The 14,108-nt window shown below is 42.0% G+C and overlaps 1 protein-coding gene across 16 annotated transcripts in view; it reads right to left on the bottom strand.

Annotated features, from left to right (window-relative positions):
* The window catches only part of HELQ (helicase, POLQ like), a 46,379-nt gene extending 32,337 nt beyond the window's left edge, over window positions 1-14,042 (bottom strand). For 7 of the 16 annotated variants that reach the window (XR_009347134.1, XM_059144360.1, XM_059144706.1 and 4 more), the window contains exons 1-8: window positions 13,775-14,042; window positions 12,381-13,029; window positions 7,814-7,992; window positions 7,048-7,248; window positions 6,334-6,406; window positions 4,460-4,557; window positions 3,065-3,163; window positions 1,441-1,586 (exon numbers count right to left, since the gene is read on the bottom strand). Coding sequence is in view for 15 of the 16 variants with exons in the window: in XM_059144360.1 (XP_059000343.1) it covers window positions 1,441-1,586; window positions 3,065-3,163; window positions 4,460-4,557; window positions 6,334-6,406; window positions 7,048-7,248; window positions 7,814-7,992; window positions 12,381-13,029; window positions 13,775-13,921 (1,592 nt within the window). In the remaining variant the exon portion in view is untranslated. Of the gene's footprint in view, window positions 1-1,440; window positions 1,587-3,064; window positions 3,164-4,446; window positions 4,558-5,252; window positions 5,368-6,333; window positions 6,407-7,047; window positions 7,249-7,813; window positions 7,993-11,475; window positions 12,346-12,380; window positions 13,030-13,774 lie in introns of those variants that run through there. The other 9 variants (XM_059144776.1, XM_059144429.1, XM_059144957.1 and 6 more) reach the window with 9 other exon arrangements.
* Between the last annotated feature and the right edge of the window lie 66 nt (window positions 14,043-14,108).

Below are 14,108 nucleotides of genomic sequence, written 5' to 3'. Positions count from 1 at the left end.
CACACTCTCTGATAAATAAATCAATCTTAAAAGGAAAAAAAAAGTATCAATTACAATTTATTAACTAAGGGTCCTGGAAAACCAGATGTTTAAGTGCTTCAAGGTTAAATATCAACATTTATGAGCCAAGTAAACTATTATCATCAACAAGCAAAATAATTCAAGGGTATAACTAATAAATCGCATGTCTTCCAGTCAAATGTTAGTCTCTAAATCTCCACATCACTTAGCCAGTGCCAAAATTCCCTTAGTCTATGAAAAAAAATGACTTACTAAGACACCTCAATGACAATTTAATTTCCTTAGGTTTCTATAATCAACATCATCATTGTAAAGGCAGACTATTAGTTACCAAAATGGAAAACTCCTGGACTCTATCCCAAACATCTGGATCTTTGTGCTGGTCAATAAATTTAGCTCTATCAGACCAATGCATGACAGCAGGACTGGAAGGGGAGATGGGAGCTGCCTAAATTAGAATCCAGGGTCATAATGGTCCACGGTAATACAGCACTGGTTAGGGGCCAAAAAGAAGTCTGAAAAATCTGAGGACACTACACACGGCACAAAGGTACAGAAAAAAACTCAACTGTTCACACTCAAGGTCACTTTACACTTATCTCTATGAATATAACAGAGCCAATATTAAAATACTATCAAATTACAAACTAATAAATTACTTAATTACCTAAGAAAATCAATTTAAATGTCCACATAAGTGTGACGTTTACTAAGAAAACAGAAGCAACAGTACTTAATTAGAGAGAAGGTTAAACTAAACTATGATTCATGGGGCACCTGGGTGGCTTAGTCACTTAAGCATCTGCCTCAGGTCAGAGTCTCAAGGTCCTGGGATTGAGCACCTAGTTGGGTTCCCTGCTCAGCGGAGAGTCTGCTTCTCTCTCTCCCTTTGCCCTACCCCTCTGCTGCTCTCTCTCTTTCTCTGCTTCTATCTCTCTCAAATAAATAAGTAAAATCTTTGAAAAAGACGATGATTCATATCTGCAGTGATTAGTGACTGATCCTCTGTCACAGCCAGTTCCTGACCTTGGCTGGAGGCTGAACCTGCCTGGAAAGTTCTATAAAATAATGATAGCTGGGTTTGCCCGCAGAGAGTCTGATTTGTCTGGGATGTAACCTGGGCCCTCGATTTTTTAAAAGCCCTTGAGAGGATTCATTTGCAGTCAAGATTGAGAAGCAGTGATCGAAGCCATTATACGGGTCAGCACTCTCTCTCATGGAGTCTTGGAATTTTTCTTTGGCTATTTCTCAGACATGAATTTCACGGTTACACTTCCTTCAGGGTTAGGGCCCTTAGAATCTAGTACAGCAACTTAATGTAACATTCTACAAGAAATAACAAGTGCTTGTTGAATAAACAGAATACACAGCATGGAAACCACAATAAAATAAAACAATATTTTTTGAAGATGAACATACTTGCTTAAAAATTTGCATATCATTTCTGCTACGTTTTCACAGTTCTTCTTAGTGGGACAAAAAACTAAGCAGGAATAATTGGGAATGACTTCTGTCACCAATGCCACCAAGTGATCGGGATCCATCTTTTTCAGAGTATCAGAATACTGTACAACGAGATGCAGGAACAAGGTAGATAGTTAGCAACGAAGAAAACCTGTCATTTACCAGAGTGCTCTGTAATTTTGAACTTCTCATTTAACTTAATAAATCTGATCATTTAAAAGAAAGATGAAACCCAGATGAAACATCAAAATGTTAAAGTCCCGCTTTTAGGTCGTTAAGGTTTTGTTAGGTGTATTTGGTTTTAAATTAAAGAAGTGAAAATAGCAAATGTTATTAATAACCCCACTGCACGTTCATCTCTACCAGAGCAAAGCAAAGAAGTCCACAGAGAGAAACTCAGATTGGTCCTAATAACCGCCAAAGGACCACATAAACAAGATATACTTTTACTATTACTAATAGTTTTCAAAAACATAGGTTCAATCATACTACAGTATAGATTTTCAGAAATAAAAAATGTATTTGTCAAGCAGACACATGGAACCCAACATATGGAAAAATACAAAAATACAAAATTATTTAATAATATAATATTAAAAATACAAAAATACAAAATTATTTAAAAATCTCACTTCCGGGATGTCTGCATGGCTCCATGGGTTAAGTCTCTACCTTAGGCTCAGGTCATGATCTCAGGGTCCTGGGATCGAGCCCCACATCAGGCTCTCTGCTCGGTGGGGAGCCTGCTTCCTCCTCTCTCTCTGCCTGCCTCTCTGTCTGCTCGTGATCTCGCTCTATCAAATAAATATATAAGTAAATCTTTAAAAAATTTTTTTAAATGTTAAAAACCTCACTTCCTTCAACTTTATTGGAAACCAAGATACAGATTTAGAATAATACACCTTTACTGAATTCTAAAAATATTGTAAAATCCCTTCTCCCCTTTTTAATATCCTTAATATAAGTCATAGAACATTAACACAGCAGACATTAACATTCTTGTACTCAGTATCTGAACTACATAGCCCACAAAAATTTCTTCTTGTTTTGTGCTTATTGCTGAATGAATGAACATTTAAGGGAGAGGTGTGCAGATTTTCTTGGTTCATGGAGCTCCAGGGCCAAAAGAAATACCTAACAGCTTTGTTTCTTAGGTATTTAGGTACACACAACTTAAGTATGTATTTCCTCACAATTCAGTAGCCGTTTGAATAAATAATATGCATCAGTTGAGTGAAGAAAATATCATCTCATTCTTAACCATAACTGCCCACTGACAGGATGTGCACACAGCTGGGCACTGCACAGTCTTTCAGAACTTAGAATCAGATTGGAAATGGCTACTCTTTTTCTATCCCACATTGATTTTCACACTGCAAGAAACAAACCAACAAAAAACTTCACTAAGACCTGATATCATAGAAAGGAACACAGTGTGATCTGATGTCCAAGCTGTCCAAGCTACCTCGAACCAGTACTTTGTAGGGTATGCAACAGATGTCAGGCAACAGCTGCTTCTTGTAAATATCTCTTAGGGCACCAAGGGTGGGAACCTCGTATCCAAAGTTATCAATGTTACCTGACAATTAAGGAGACGTGAAAAAGTCATGCCGTTCTCAGCTTTGTTGTCAACCTCATATATGGCATCGTTTATTTTCAAATATTCTTTTAATTCGACCTTGGATTGGAAAGACATTTGCAATTAATACCACATACAAATTCCTCTTTCCAGAGTTTTAAATTTTATAAAATGTTCTAAAAATGGACAACTACAGAAAAACGGTAGCTTTTCTAAGGTATTTAAAACATGCTTCAATGTAAAAGTTTTTTCTTTACCATTTCTTTAACTTTCTTTTCCCCTTTCAATCAAAGTAGAGATTATTATCCTTGAAAAAGATACTTTTGAACAGGCACTATCTAAAAGGAAAGCAGACACTTCTGTATTCGTTGCAAGGATAAATAAGTCAATGTTCACATTCTTGTGTTATTCCTCAGATCTAAAATTTTCTGTCTTATCAGTCATTAGTTTTAATTGTAAATATCACATTATTTTTAATTTAAGTATTTGTAGACAAAAAATATCTTCTTAAAGATTTTATTCATTTATTTGAGAAAGAGAGAGAGAGAGAGTGTACATGAGCAGTGGGGAGGGCAGAGCTGGGGGGGAAGCAAACTCCCCGCTGAGCAGGAGCCCAGTGCTGGCTGGGCCACAGGCAGAGAGTCAACCAACTGAGCCACCCAGGCGCCCTGTAAAAAATGTTTTTAAATATAGTCCATTGCATTTTTAAAAGAAGTCAGTGAGTATCTACTGAAAATTCTTTTTGGTGCAAATGCAAAAACATCCAATTTCAAATTAAACTTTGGTGATTCTCAGTAATTATTTTCTGAAAAGCTATCTGGACACTGACCACGCATGCACACTAGTACCGCACACAGAGTATATGTTCATTATAAGCTACTTTCAGATAACTGCAAATTGTATTTATTTAAGTCTTTTGGGAATACCATTACTAGGGAGTTCAAATTAAATCCACGTGACATTTTAACTTATTAAAAGAGCATTGTTAACTACCAAAAGCATAAATATCTGAAAACACCTTAACTTTCAAGATAAACAGTTTTATGTGCTAATAACTCAAAACATGACTGAATTTTGACCAAATGAAAAAAATTTACATTACAGAATTAAGAAGTGAAAAAAACAGAATGGGTCTGAAAAATTTCACTCAGTGAGTATTCATTGAAGGCCCATGGGCCAAAGCATTGTTCCAGGTGCTACAGACAAAGTAGTGACCCGAGCCACAGTCCCTAGCCCCAGAGTTTATATTCTCTGTACATAAACTCTTATTAGCGTACAGTCACGGTCAGGGAGGGGAATTATGCCCCTTCCCTACTCTCTGGTACGTTTCCTCCTTTTCTTTCTGAGTGAGATGATAGGTAACAAACCCATACGGTGCAAACCTTAGGTACATACTGGTCTAAACTGACTGGTGTAACATTCCGCTTGAAGAAACTCTTGTAGATCTTCAACATTGTTCAGTGTTGCACTCATGCCAATAATCTGAGTTGTTTCTAAAAAAAAAAAATCCAAAAGAGGGAGGAAAATGTGTTACTTGGTATAACATAATAGTAAGTTAGTAACCTTTCTGGGTTCAGGACTCTTCCTCAGTGATCTGGGAAAAGGAGGGAGAGACTAGGAGGTAAGAAAAATTAAAAGATATTGGCAGAGTATTATTCTGGCAAACAAAGACTGAAAACTTTCAGTGACCTGAAAGTTACTATTTGGAATTCTACAGAATTTCACACTTGGCAAAAAGTCCCATCTTCATCAAGACTTCTAAGCAACAATAATGAATATGAAATACTCTTGTTGCTGGCTCTCTGGACCACTGCCATGAAGAGCTAGGACATGTGCCACAGGTATGCCTAAAGGCAGAGGTACAGCGTAGGCTGCAGGGCTGAATAGGTCCTGAACACTTGCCAAATAAAGCCCTTAATGGGATCTTGCTATCAGGTTGTCAACTTCTTTTTTTTTTTTTTTAAAGATTTTATTTATTTATTTGACAGACAGAGATCACAAGTAGGCAGAGAGGCAGAGAGAGAGAGAGGGAAGCAGGCTCTCCGCTGAGCAGAGAGCCCGATGTGGGACTCGATCCCAGGACTCTGAGATCATGACCTGAGCCGAAGGCAGCAGCTTAACCCACTGAGCCACCCAGGCGCCCCGTCAACTTCTTTTTCTTCGTAAACAAAGGTGGAGTAAAACTCACATATGCAGTTAAAAGTGAGTCAGGATTTTAATCCAGCTCGAGTCCGTCCTCAGCCATCACACTATGCTATCTCTCATGGTAACACACGCTCCCCACAGAGGGTGCTTCAGCACTCAAAGGAAAGGAAATCGATAAACAATCAAATGCTGAAGGAAAAGACAAGGACCGTCAGCGTGCACTGGGTTTGACAAATAGGGAACGCTTCTCCTCTTTTCCTCTGCTTTTTCTTTTTCCATAGAAATTGTCACCATTTGACACACTGTATGTTTTCTTGTTTATCTGCGTATTGTCTGCTCACTTTCACTAAAATACAGGTCTGATGAAGGCAGGGTTATTTTTCTGTGTGTTACGCACTGCTATATCCTTAGCACTAAAAACAATGCCTGGCACAAAGTAAGTACTCACTAAAATTTTTTTTAAATGAATGATTATAAAGAGCCATGACCTGTCTAGATACCATTGCTATCAAAATTTTAAAAATAATTTTAATATTTGACCCTTATAATAACTTTTCCATAAATAAGCTATTGCAATATATAACTTAGTAAGTTATTGCAATAGTGTATCTATAAATAGGAAAGAAGACATTCAGAACAAATACCGAAAGACCATCCAACGTTGCAAAAGCTCTTTGAGTGACTACTTGCATTTGCTGCTCTACTGGTCTGACCAAGGTGAGACTGACGGCAGCAGCAACAATTGCGTATTGAGCGCTCCGTGCGAAGCAAGTGCTGACTGCTTTACACTAACTCATACGATCCCCCCAGCAATCCCCTCAAGGTGGTACCATTATCCCCATTTAGCAGATGAAGAAACAGAGGTTGAGTCACATGCCTACACATGCACAGCTGGCAGTGAACATGGGATGTCCAGATGTTAATCCCCTTCATATTCACAGCTCTGCTCATCTACCCATTTTTCCAACCAAAATTTCTAAATTTGCTTTAGAAATAAAAATCCAAGGAAGAAAGCTTAAGTATCTTACCCAAGGGTGCATCGTCTAGCTAGTGATAAAACGAAGTCTTTCACAGGCCTCCTGAGGATAAATCAGTTAGGGACCACATTTGAAAAAAATACTTACTGCTAGTGTAGAGGATTTTTGCTAGGGTCATTTCCAGGATAGCCCCACGGCTCCCTTCACCAATCATGTGCAACTTTGAGATTTAAAAACAGAAGGGAGGAAAAAAAGTAAATTTGCATATAATGCCTATATAGAGCATGCATGTATTTATATGAAATGAAGTAATCTTTGCTTTATAACTCTTAAGCATTTTGGATATAGCAGCCAGATTACATATGCACTGTATCACTGATATTTTGGTTAATGAGGTTTGGGGGCAACATCCTGACATATCTAGAATTCATAAATACCATTATAAAATTGAATACATGCAGACATTTATTCACTCTTCAAAAAACACTTGACAGGGGCGCCTGGGTGGCTCAGTGGGTTAAAGCCTCTGACTTCGGCTCAGGTCACAATCCCAGAGTCCTGGGATCGAGTCCCACTTCGGGCTCTCTGCTCAGCAGGGAGCCTGCTTCTCTCTCTCTCTCTGCCTGCCTCTCTGCCTACGTGTGATCTCTGTCTGTCAGATAAATAAATAAAATCTTTTAAAAAAAAAAAAGACACTTGACATAAAACTGAATTTAAGATTACCAAGCAAGCATAAATGTATTCATCTGTATAGTTTATCTATTAAAACAAGTTACTTATTTTCATAGAGGTACTAAGGAGATACACATGATAATGTTAGTATAATAAAAATGTTGATAAATTATAAAAACAGTTACCAACCTCATCTACAACAACCAGACCCAGACTGCCAATCCTTCCAGTTTCAATCAAGGAGTTTACCAGACTATGTCCTTTTTCGATAGTGGCAATATATAGAGATTTCTTTTCCCTTCTTTTAATTGGAGGAAATTTTCCTTTGCTTCCAGCATATTCTTCAACAAAGAAGCCCAGTTCTATACCAAAACTTGACAAACCTGAAATCTAGAATATTAGTTAAAATAAACATACAAAAAAAATCTGATAATTAAGAACTCAATTACCAAGTGCTCATGTTGATTTTTTAAAAAATCTAAAATACTATATAATACCAATAAATGAGAACAAGGTCACAGATAAGACATCTATATCTAAGAAATGTCATAATTAGTATGTATGGCTCTTTGCAAAAGGAATGTAACTTTTAAACTACATAATCAATGTGGGAATAAATTTCAACTGTCTCCTCGGATTAAAAAAAAAACAAAACCCAGAATCATTCACTTACTTTGATAATAACTGGTTACTTTCTGCTTGAAAAGGCAGGCTGAATATCAATATATTAAATATCAGTATTAAAATGGAATTTACTCTGCCAGCTTAGAAAAAAGAATAAAATTCTTGTTGTGATTAGTATTAGAAGTGATTTTCGGCAGGTCCTGCACTTGCTTTTGCACACCCTAAGAATATCCTTCACCTCTTCTCTAAGTCAATCAAAGTTTTGAAATTTACGCTACTTTTTATATTTTAATGTGAAAATGTCAGCAATGTTGTTAAAAGACAGTCACACCTTTTCTTGGACAATTGCCACATACGGTAGGATCATTAGAACATCTCTTCGCCGGCAAAGCAGCTCTTGCAGCATTAAAATTTCCGCCACAAGGGTTTTTCCACCACTCGTTGGCAAGGAATAGATTAAGTTTTTTCTTTCTTGCACAGAATTCAATGTTAAGCAAGTATGTTGCCATTCTGTGGAGTTAAAAAAAAAAAAAGGCATTTTTTCCCCTTCTGCAATTCATTCTCAAGAAAGTTTCCTAAGAAGGAAAACTCAAATCCTACTCTGAGGATCCATCTTCTCATAACGATAAGTGTAATTATACATCAACATTAAGTGTAAGCATCCCCAGTGCACCGGGGACACAGCCAGTTAGAGTCTAATTCCAACAGTGGGTCACTAAGCCATCTATTTGCCAGATGCACACTCAGGTCTAAGATTCCAACAGTGGCCAGGACATAAGAAAAGCTAAAGGACAGTACGAGGATCTGTGTGAAATTTTAGGCTTTCCTCTTTTGTTCTGCAAGGAGATCATGTAAGCTTCCTTTCCTCTTCTACACAAACATCCTAGAGAAAAAGGGGGAGGAGGAAAAACACATCTATGAGGTTTTATACACACTAAGAAAGACTATTCACCTGGCTCTTGTGGGGAGCTGAACTCTGGTCTGAATGCCATTTTGAAGAGTTAAGAATATTTAAAACATAAAAGGCTAGGACTGGGTCCCTGGCTGACTCAGTCAACAGAGCATGAGACTACTGATTTCAGGGTTGTAAGATCTCTACACGTTGGGTATAGAGATGACTTAAAATCTTCTTTTTTTCTTTTTTTGAAGATTTTATTTATTTGAGAGAGAGAGAGAGAGAGAGAGCACAAGCAGGGACGGGCAGGGAGAAGCAGACTCCCTGCCGAGCTGGGAGCCTAATATGGGGCTTGATCATAGGACCCTGAGATTATGACCTGAGCCCAAGGTAGATGCTTAACCACCTGAGCCACCCAAAATGGCTTTTATTTTTATACCCCCAAAATAAAAATCTTTAAAATACAAAAGTCTAAACTGGCCCATCTAGGAGTTCCACAATTTAGCAAGGTAGAATTCATAAAAAGGATATCAGACCCAAAACATAGTGGGAAATCTAGTGTAACTACTCTGTAGGCTAATCTGACAATGTGGATCATCGAACGTCTTCAAAATGCACGTTAGTATTTCACCACTAGAAAAACGGGCAAAAGATAGGATGACATATCACAGCAGAGAGAAATACACGAAAAGATGCTCCACTGTTACTTACTGGGTTGGCAAAATAAAGACACAAAATACAAGTAACTACTACCACCAAAAAACACAAAAGCTTCACACATGGAAAATCCAGAGCTAACTTGATTGGGGACAGACAGACATTCTCAGAGTGGTCGATGAGAGCATAAAATACTATAATCTTTTTCTAAAGCAAACAGGATCAAAAATAAAACTGCACACCATCTTTGAGCTAGCAGTATTACTTCTAGGTCTCTACACCTACAGAAATAAAAACAAGGACATAGAGAGATTGTGTGCAAGAATGTTCATCATATGGGACGCCTGGGTGGCTCAGTTGGTTAAGCGGCTGCCTTTGGCTCAGGTCATGATCCCAGTGTCCTGGGATCGAGTCCCACATCGGGCTCCTTGCTTGGCAGGGAGCCTGCTTCTCCCTCTGCCTCTGCCTGCCACTCTGTCTGCCTGTGCTTGCTCTCGTTTCTCTATGACAAATAAATAATTCTTTAAAAAAAAAAAAAATGTTCATCACAGCAGTGTTTGTATGTAACAAAGAGCCTCCAGGGGGTTGAATGAATTATTGCACAATTGTATTGTTCTTTGCAGCTTGAAAACAGGTGGCTGACTGCTCAATGTACAGTTAAGTAAAAGATCATGAATGTGAATTGGATTGTATAAACCCAAAGATATACAGATATTAGAAACAAATATATAATAGAAAAGTTAGATTTGAATGTATTGTGTTTTCCCCCCAAAAAAATTTAAAAAATGACTAATAGGATGTATTACACAAAGGTATTAAAAAGGTATGTCTGCGGGATGCCTGGGTGGCTCAGCTGGTTAAGCGGCTTGCTTCTGCTCATGTCATAATCCCAGGGCTCTGGGATGTAGTCCCCCATCCAGCTCCTTGCTCAGCGGGGAGCCTGTTTCTCTCTCTGCCTCTTCCTGCCTGTGCTCACTTGCGTGCGCTCTAACAAATAAAAAAAAAATCTAAAAAAAAAAGCCAACAACAACAAAAAGTTACGTCTGAATGACAGCCAAGTGACATTAATTTCTTATATTTTGGTGATTCCCAAATATTTGCAAATGATTTTTTTTCATTTTAAATATTTCAAAAATACTTTAATACTTAAGCTTAATATTTAATATTTATATATTAAAAATATTTCAGACTGGTATCATCCATTATCTATGAAACTTCAGATGTCTATAAGAAAATACAACTTGAGGGGCGCCTGGGTGGCTCAGTGGGTTAAAGCCTCTGCCTTTGGCTCAGGTCACGATCCCCGGGTCCTGGGATCGAACCCCCACATGGGGCTCTCTGCTCCGTGGGGAGCCTGGTTCCCTTCCTCTCTCTCTGCCGGCCTCTCTGCCTGCTTGTGATCCCTGTCAAATAAATAAAATCTTAAAAAAAAAAAAAAAAGAAAAGAAAAAATACAACTTGACCATTTCTGCATTTTATCCAACTCTAATTTTTAAAGACTACAATGACCAAAATACCAAATATTTGGTAATATCACTTATCTTCACACATTGAAAAAAGATATTGATTCTGAACATTTATATAATACATTAACCATGCAACTCTATAATAAAAATAGTAACAGTATAAGAAAAAAATATATATATACTTTTATATAAAAAGTATAAAAGTATAACAGTATAAAAAAGTATAAAAAGTATAACAGTATAAAAAAAGTATAAAAAGTATAACAGTATAAAAAAAAGTAATAGTATAAGATTGAGGTTCTCAAGCTCAGTGGTTCTCAAACTTCTGGCACATCAGAATCCCCTGGAGGGCTCGTTAAAACCAATTGGCAGGTCACAACCCATGATTCAGGAGGCCTAGAGTGGAGCCTGAAAACGCCTATTTCGACAAATTTCCGGTGATGCTGATGCTGGGGTCCAGGCACTATACTTTGAGAACGACTGCTTTAGTGCAACCAAAGGTGGCACACATGCTTGATTTTTAAATCAGTCATGTCATCAAGCCAGATTTATAAGTAAAAAGAGATTTAAAGACCTGTTATTTACGGTAGTTCTTACTTAGAAGCTGCCAATATAGTTACAGACAGTCATTACCACCGTTTAATTTGGCATGTCCTTGATGCAGAACATAACTTAAAAACAATCATTACTGGTATTACTATTCCTTTTTAAGAGATCAGGAACTGAGACTCAGAGTGCAAAAGCTGTGTTTCAGTACAGGGCCTGAATTCCTAACTAGCTGATGACCCCCAGCAGTTGAGAACTGACCAGAGTATACCAGGCACAGAACTAATTCTATAAGAAAAAGCTGAGTTAGACAGAGCCCTGTCCTCAGGGGATTCAGTCTGGGAGGAGATGCAGCTTAAACAAAGAACAAGGTACTAGGAGAAAAGCAGAGGGAAGAAAGTTAACACCTATTTCAAGGGCAATACACACCTTTAGCTCCTTAACTGCAAACCTCACAATTCAGAATTTATTAGACTCTTGTAGTCTTACATTACTTTGTTTCCTGTAGTTCTACTTCTCCACCCGCTTGTCTTGTCCCCGAGATGAGAACCATGTTTTCACATGGTTCCTAAGGCACTAACACAGGAGTTTCGGAAATACTGATGAAGGATCTAACCAGCCAACAGGCTCATCTTTGAGGATGCCAGCAACCGTCCCTTCTTTGTCTAAAATGACACACAGTGAAGATATATGCAAGGACCCAGGATTTTTGAGAAACATTACAATATATATTGTTACTAATAATATCTCTTGCACTTAATTCTTAACTTCTGCTATCTTTAAAGATATTTAGTTTTAACCAATGGTATCACTAACATTGACATTTTCACTCAAGCCGTGAATGGTCAAAGGAAGTTCCAAGTCTTTGTACAGAAGACAGAGTCAGCCAAGGAGACACACCAGCTAAGAAAACTGGGAAGCAGCTAGACAGAGAAAAAACCAGGCACAGAATGTCAGAAAGTCAAGACACAGGTGTTTCGAGGGTCTGGTCAATCGTGTCATGTAAGCTAACTGAGAAGTCAGGCAAGTGAGAACTGAAAATACCAGTGGATTTAAGACACCCTTGTCCTTAAATGAGAGCACGGAACCCCAAGTGGGCTGGGGATTATTTGAGGGGAGAAAGAGAAACAGCGATGACAACAGATATGAGAAACGGGACCAAGAAGGGAAGGAACGAGGCTCCGTAGCAGGCTGTTAGGGATGGAAGGCTGAGAGGACCGAGTTTTATCCTGAAGATGAGATCTAGAACCGCAGAAGCATCTGATCTCTATGGACTTGCACTAGTATTATGGTAATAATGGGAAATTTTTTTCATTTCAGCAAAAAGCATTTACCATATAATTTTTCAATTCCCTTGAACTGAACATAAAGGTCTCTCACTTTGCTGGGCAATGAATAAAAAGGACCAAGATCATCTGACGACGACTCCATTGTTTTCTGAGCAACACTGATTTCTTCGGATAGGAGAGTCTCTTTGAGCTGTTTAGTTCTAGAAAACACTGGTGTTTGGGCCCTGGCATTTCCAGTCATGGCACTTTTCAGATGTTCTTTAAGGCTCTTTCTCCGACTTTCTTCGGATCCCCGTCTGACTTCTGAAGAGGCGTCATCAGGCTGCTGGTGCTGTTCTACGCTACTCCGGGGGAATGCCTCAATCGGAGCGTCCAGAGAGGATGCCTCCCAGCCCCTCTCTTCAGGACGCCGGTCGCCCACACCGGCGGGCGGGTTCTCCGCGTTTCCGAAGTAGAGCACCTGTGAAGAAGGCAGGCCATCCCAAGGGCCCCGCTGGGCAGAGGCCTCCTCACGCCTGCGGCGGCTGCTCACCGGCTCGTCCGTCTCCCACTCCGCGAAGCCGAGCCCTGCGGCGTGTTCTCCGCGCTCGGAATCCTGCATACACTGTCGTTCCGCGTCGTCTACTTGAGCTAGAAAAGAATTTTCGGCAAAGCTGTCACAGTCGCCGAACAGGTCCTCGTCGCTGTCGTTACTCTGCGAAGTAAACGAGGTCTGCGGTCAGTGCGGCTCGTCCCGGACAGACGCGGCGGCCTGGAGCCGTCCAGGCGCGCGAGTCCCTAAGCCCGGTCGGCGGCGGGACGGAGGTCCCCGGCTCCGCTCCAGGATGAAGACGCGCAGGGCCAGGGCGTGCACGGGGTCTGCGCCAGCGGCCGTCGCGGGGTGCGGGGTGCCAGGACGCGGCGAGACTCGCGGGCCCCCGGGCTCCCCGCACGCCCGCCGCCGCCCCGCGCTCCCCGCAGGCCCCCGCGCGCCCCGCACGCCCGCCGCCGCCCCGCAGGCCCGCGCGCACGGGGACCGGCCGCAGGAGACTGCTCCCGGAGTCCGGACCGCCAGGGCCCGCACCGCGCCCGCGACGGTCTCCTCGGCGGGAGACGGGAACGTGGAGGGAAACGGACGGCGAGCGACGAAGGACACGCGGTCTCGCCCCCCACCCCGGTCCGCGGCCGTCTCGCCCCGCGCGGGGCACGCACGACCCCGGGCTCCACCCTGGACACCGACACGGAAAGCCACGGCGCGGCCCCGCGAGCCAGAGCTACCGGCGACGCCGGAGTCGAGGCGACGAGGGCCGCGGAGCCCGGGCGCGACCTCGGGGTCTCTGCGCGCGCCCGAGCCGGCCTGCGGGCTCCTCCCGGGGGCGCGCCCCGACGCCTGCGCCCCCCCCCCCCACGCGGGCAACCAGCCGGGCGCCCGCGGAGTCCGGGCGCGGCGCGGGCGGTACCTGGAGCGGCTGCGCCTCCGCGGTCCGCCTCCGCCGGCTCCCGGCCCCCGGCTCCTCCGCCCGCTCCTGCCGGGGCTCCCCTGGGCTCGGCCGGGCCCTTTTGCGGACAGACACCCGCCGGCGGAGGCGGGACCCGCCCTCATCCATGGCAGGGGCCGAGGACCATGGCCGAACCCCGCCCCGCGTGACCCGAGCAAGGGGGAGCGCGGGGCCGCGCGCGGGCAGCAGGTGCGGGACGCCGCGCTCGCCGCTCCAGCCACCTCAGGCCACAGACAATCGCGCGGGCTCTCGGGCCGGAAGCGGAAGCACGAGCGTAGGGACCCGCCTTTCCCTA

The sequence above is a fragment of the Mustela lutreola genome, chromosome 1 (genome assembly GCF_030435805.1).
Source record: "Mustela lutreola isolate mMusLut2 chromosome 1, mMusLut2.pri, whole genome shotgun sequence".
NCBI classification, from domain to species: Eukaryota; Metazoa; Chordata; class Mammalia; order Carnivora; family Mustelidae; genus Mustela; species Mustela lutreola.
This window is presented reverse-complemented; position numbering and strand designations above follow the sequence as displayed.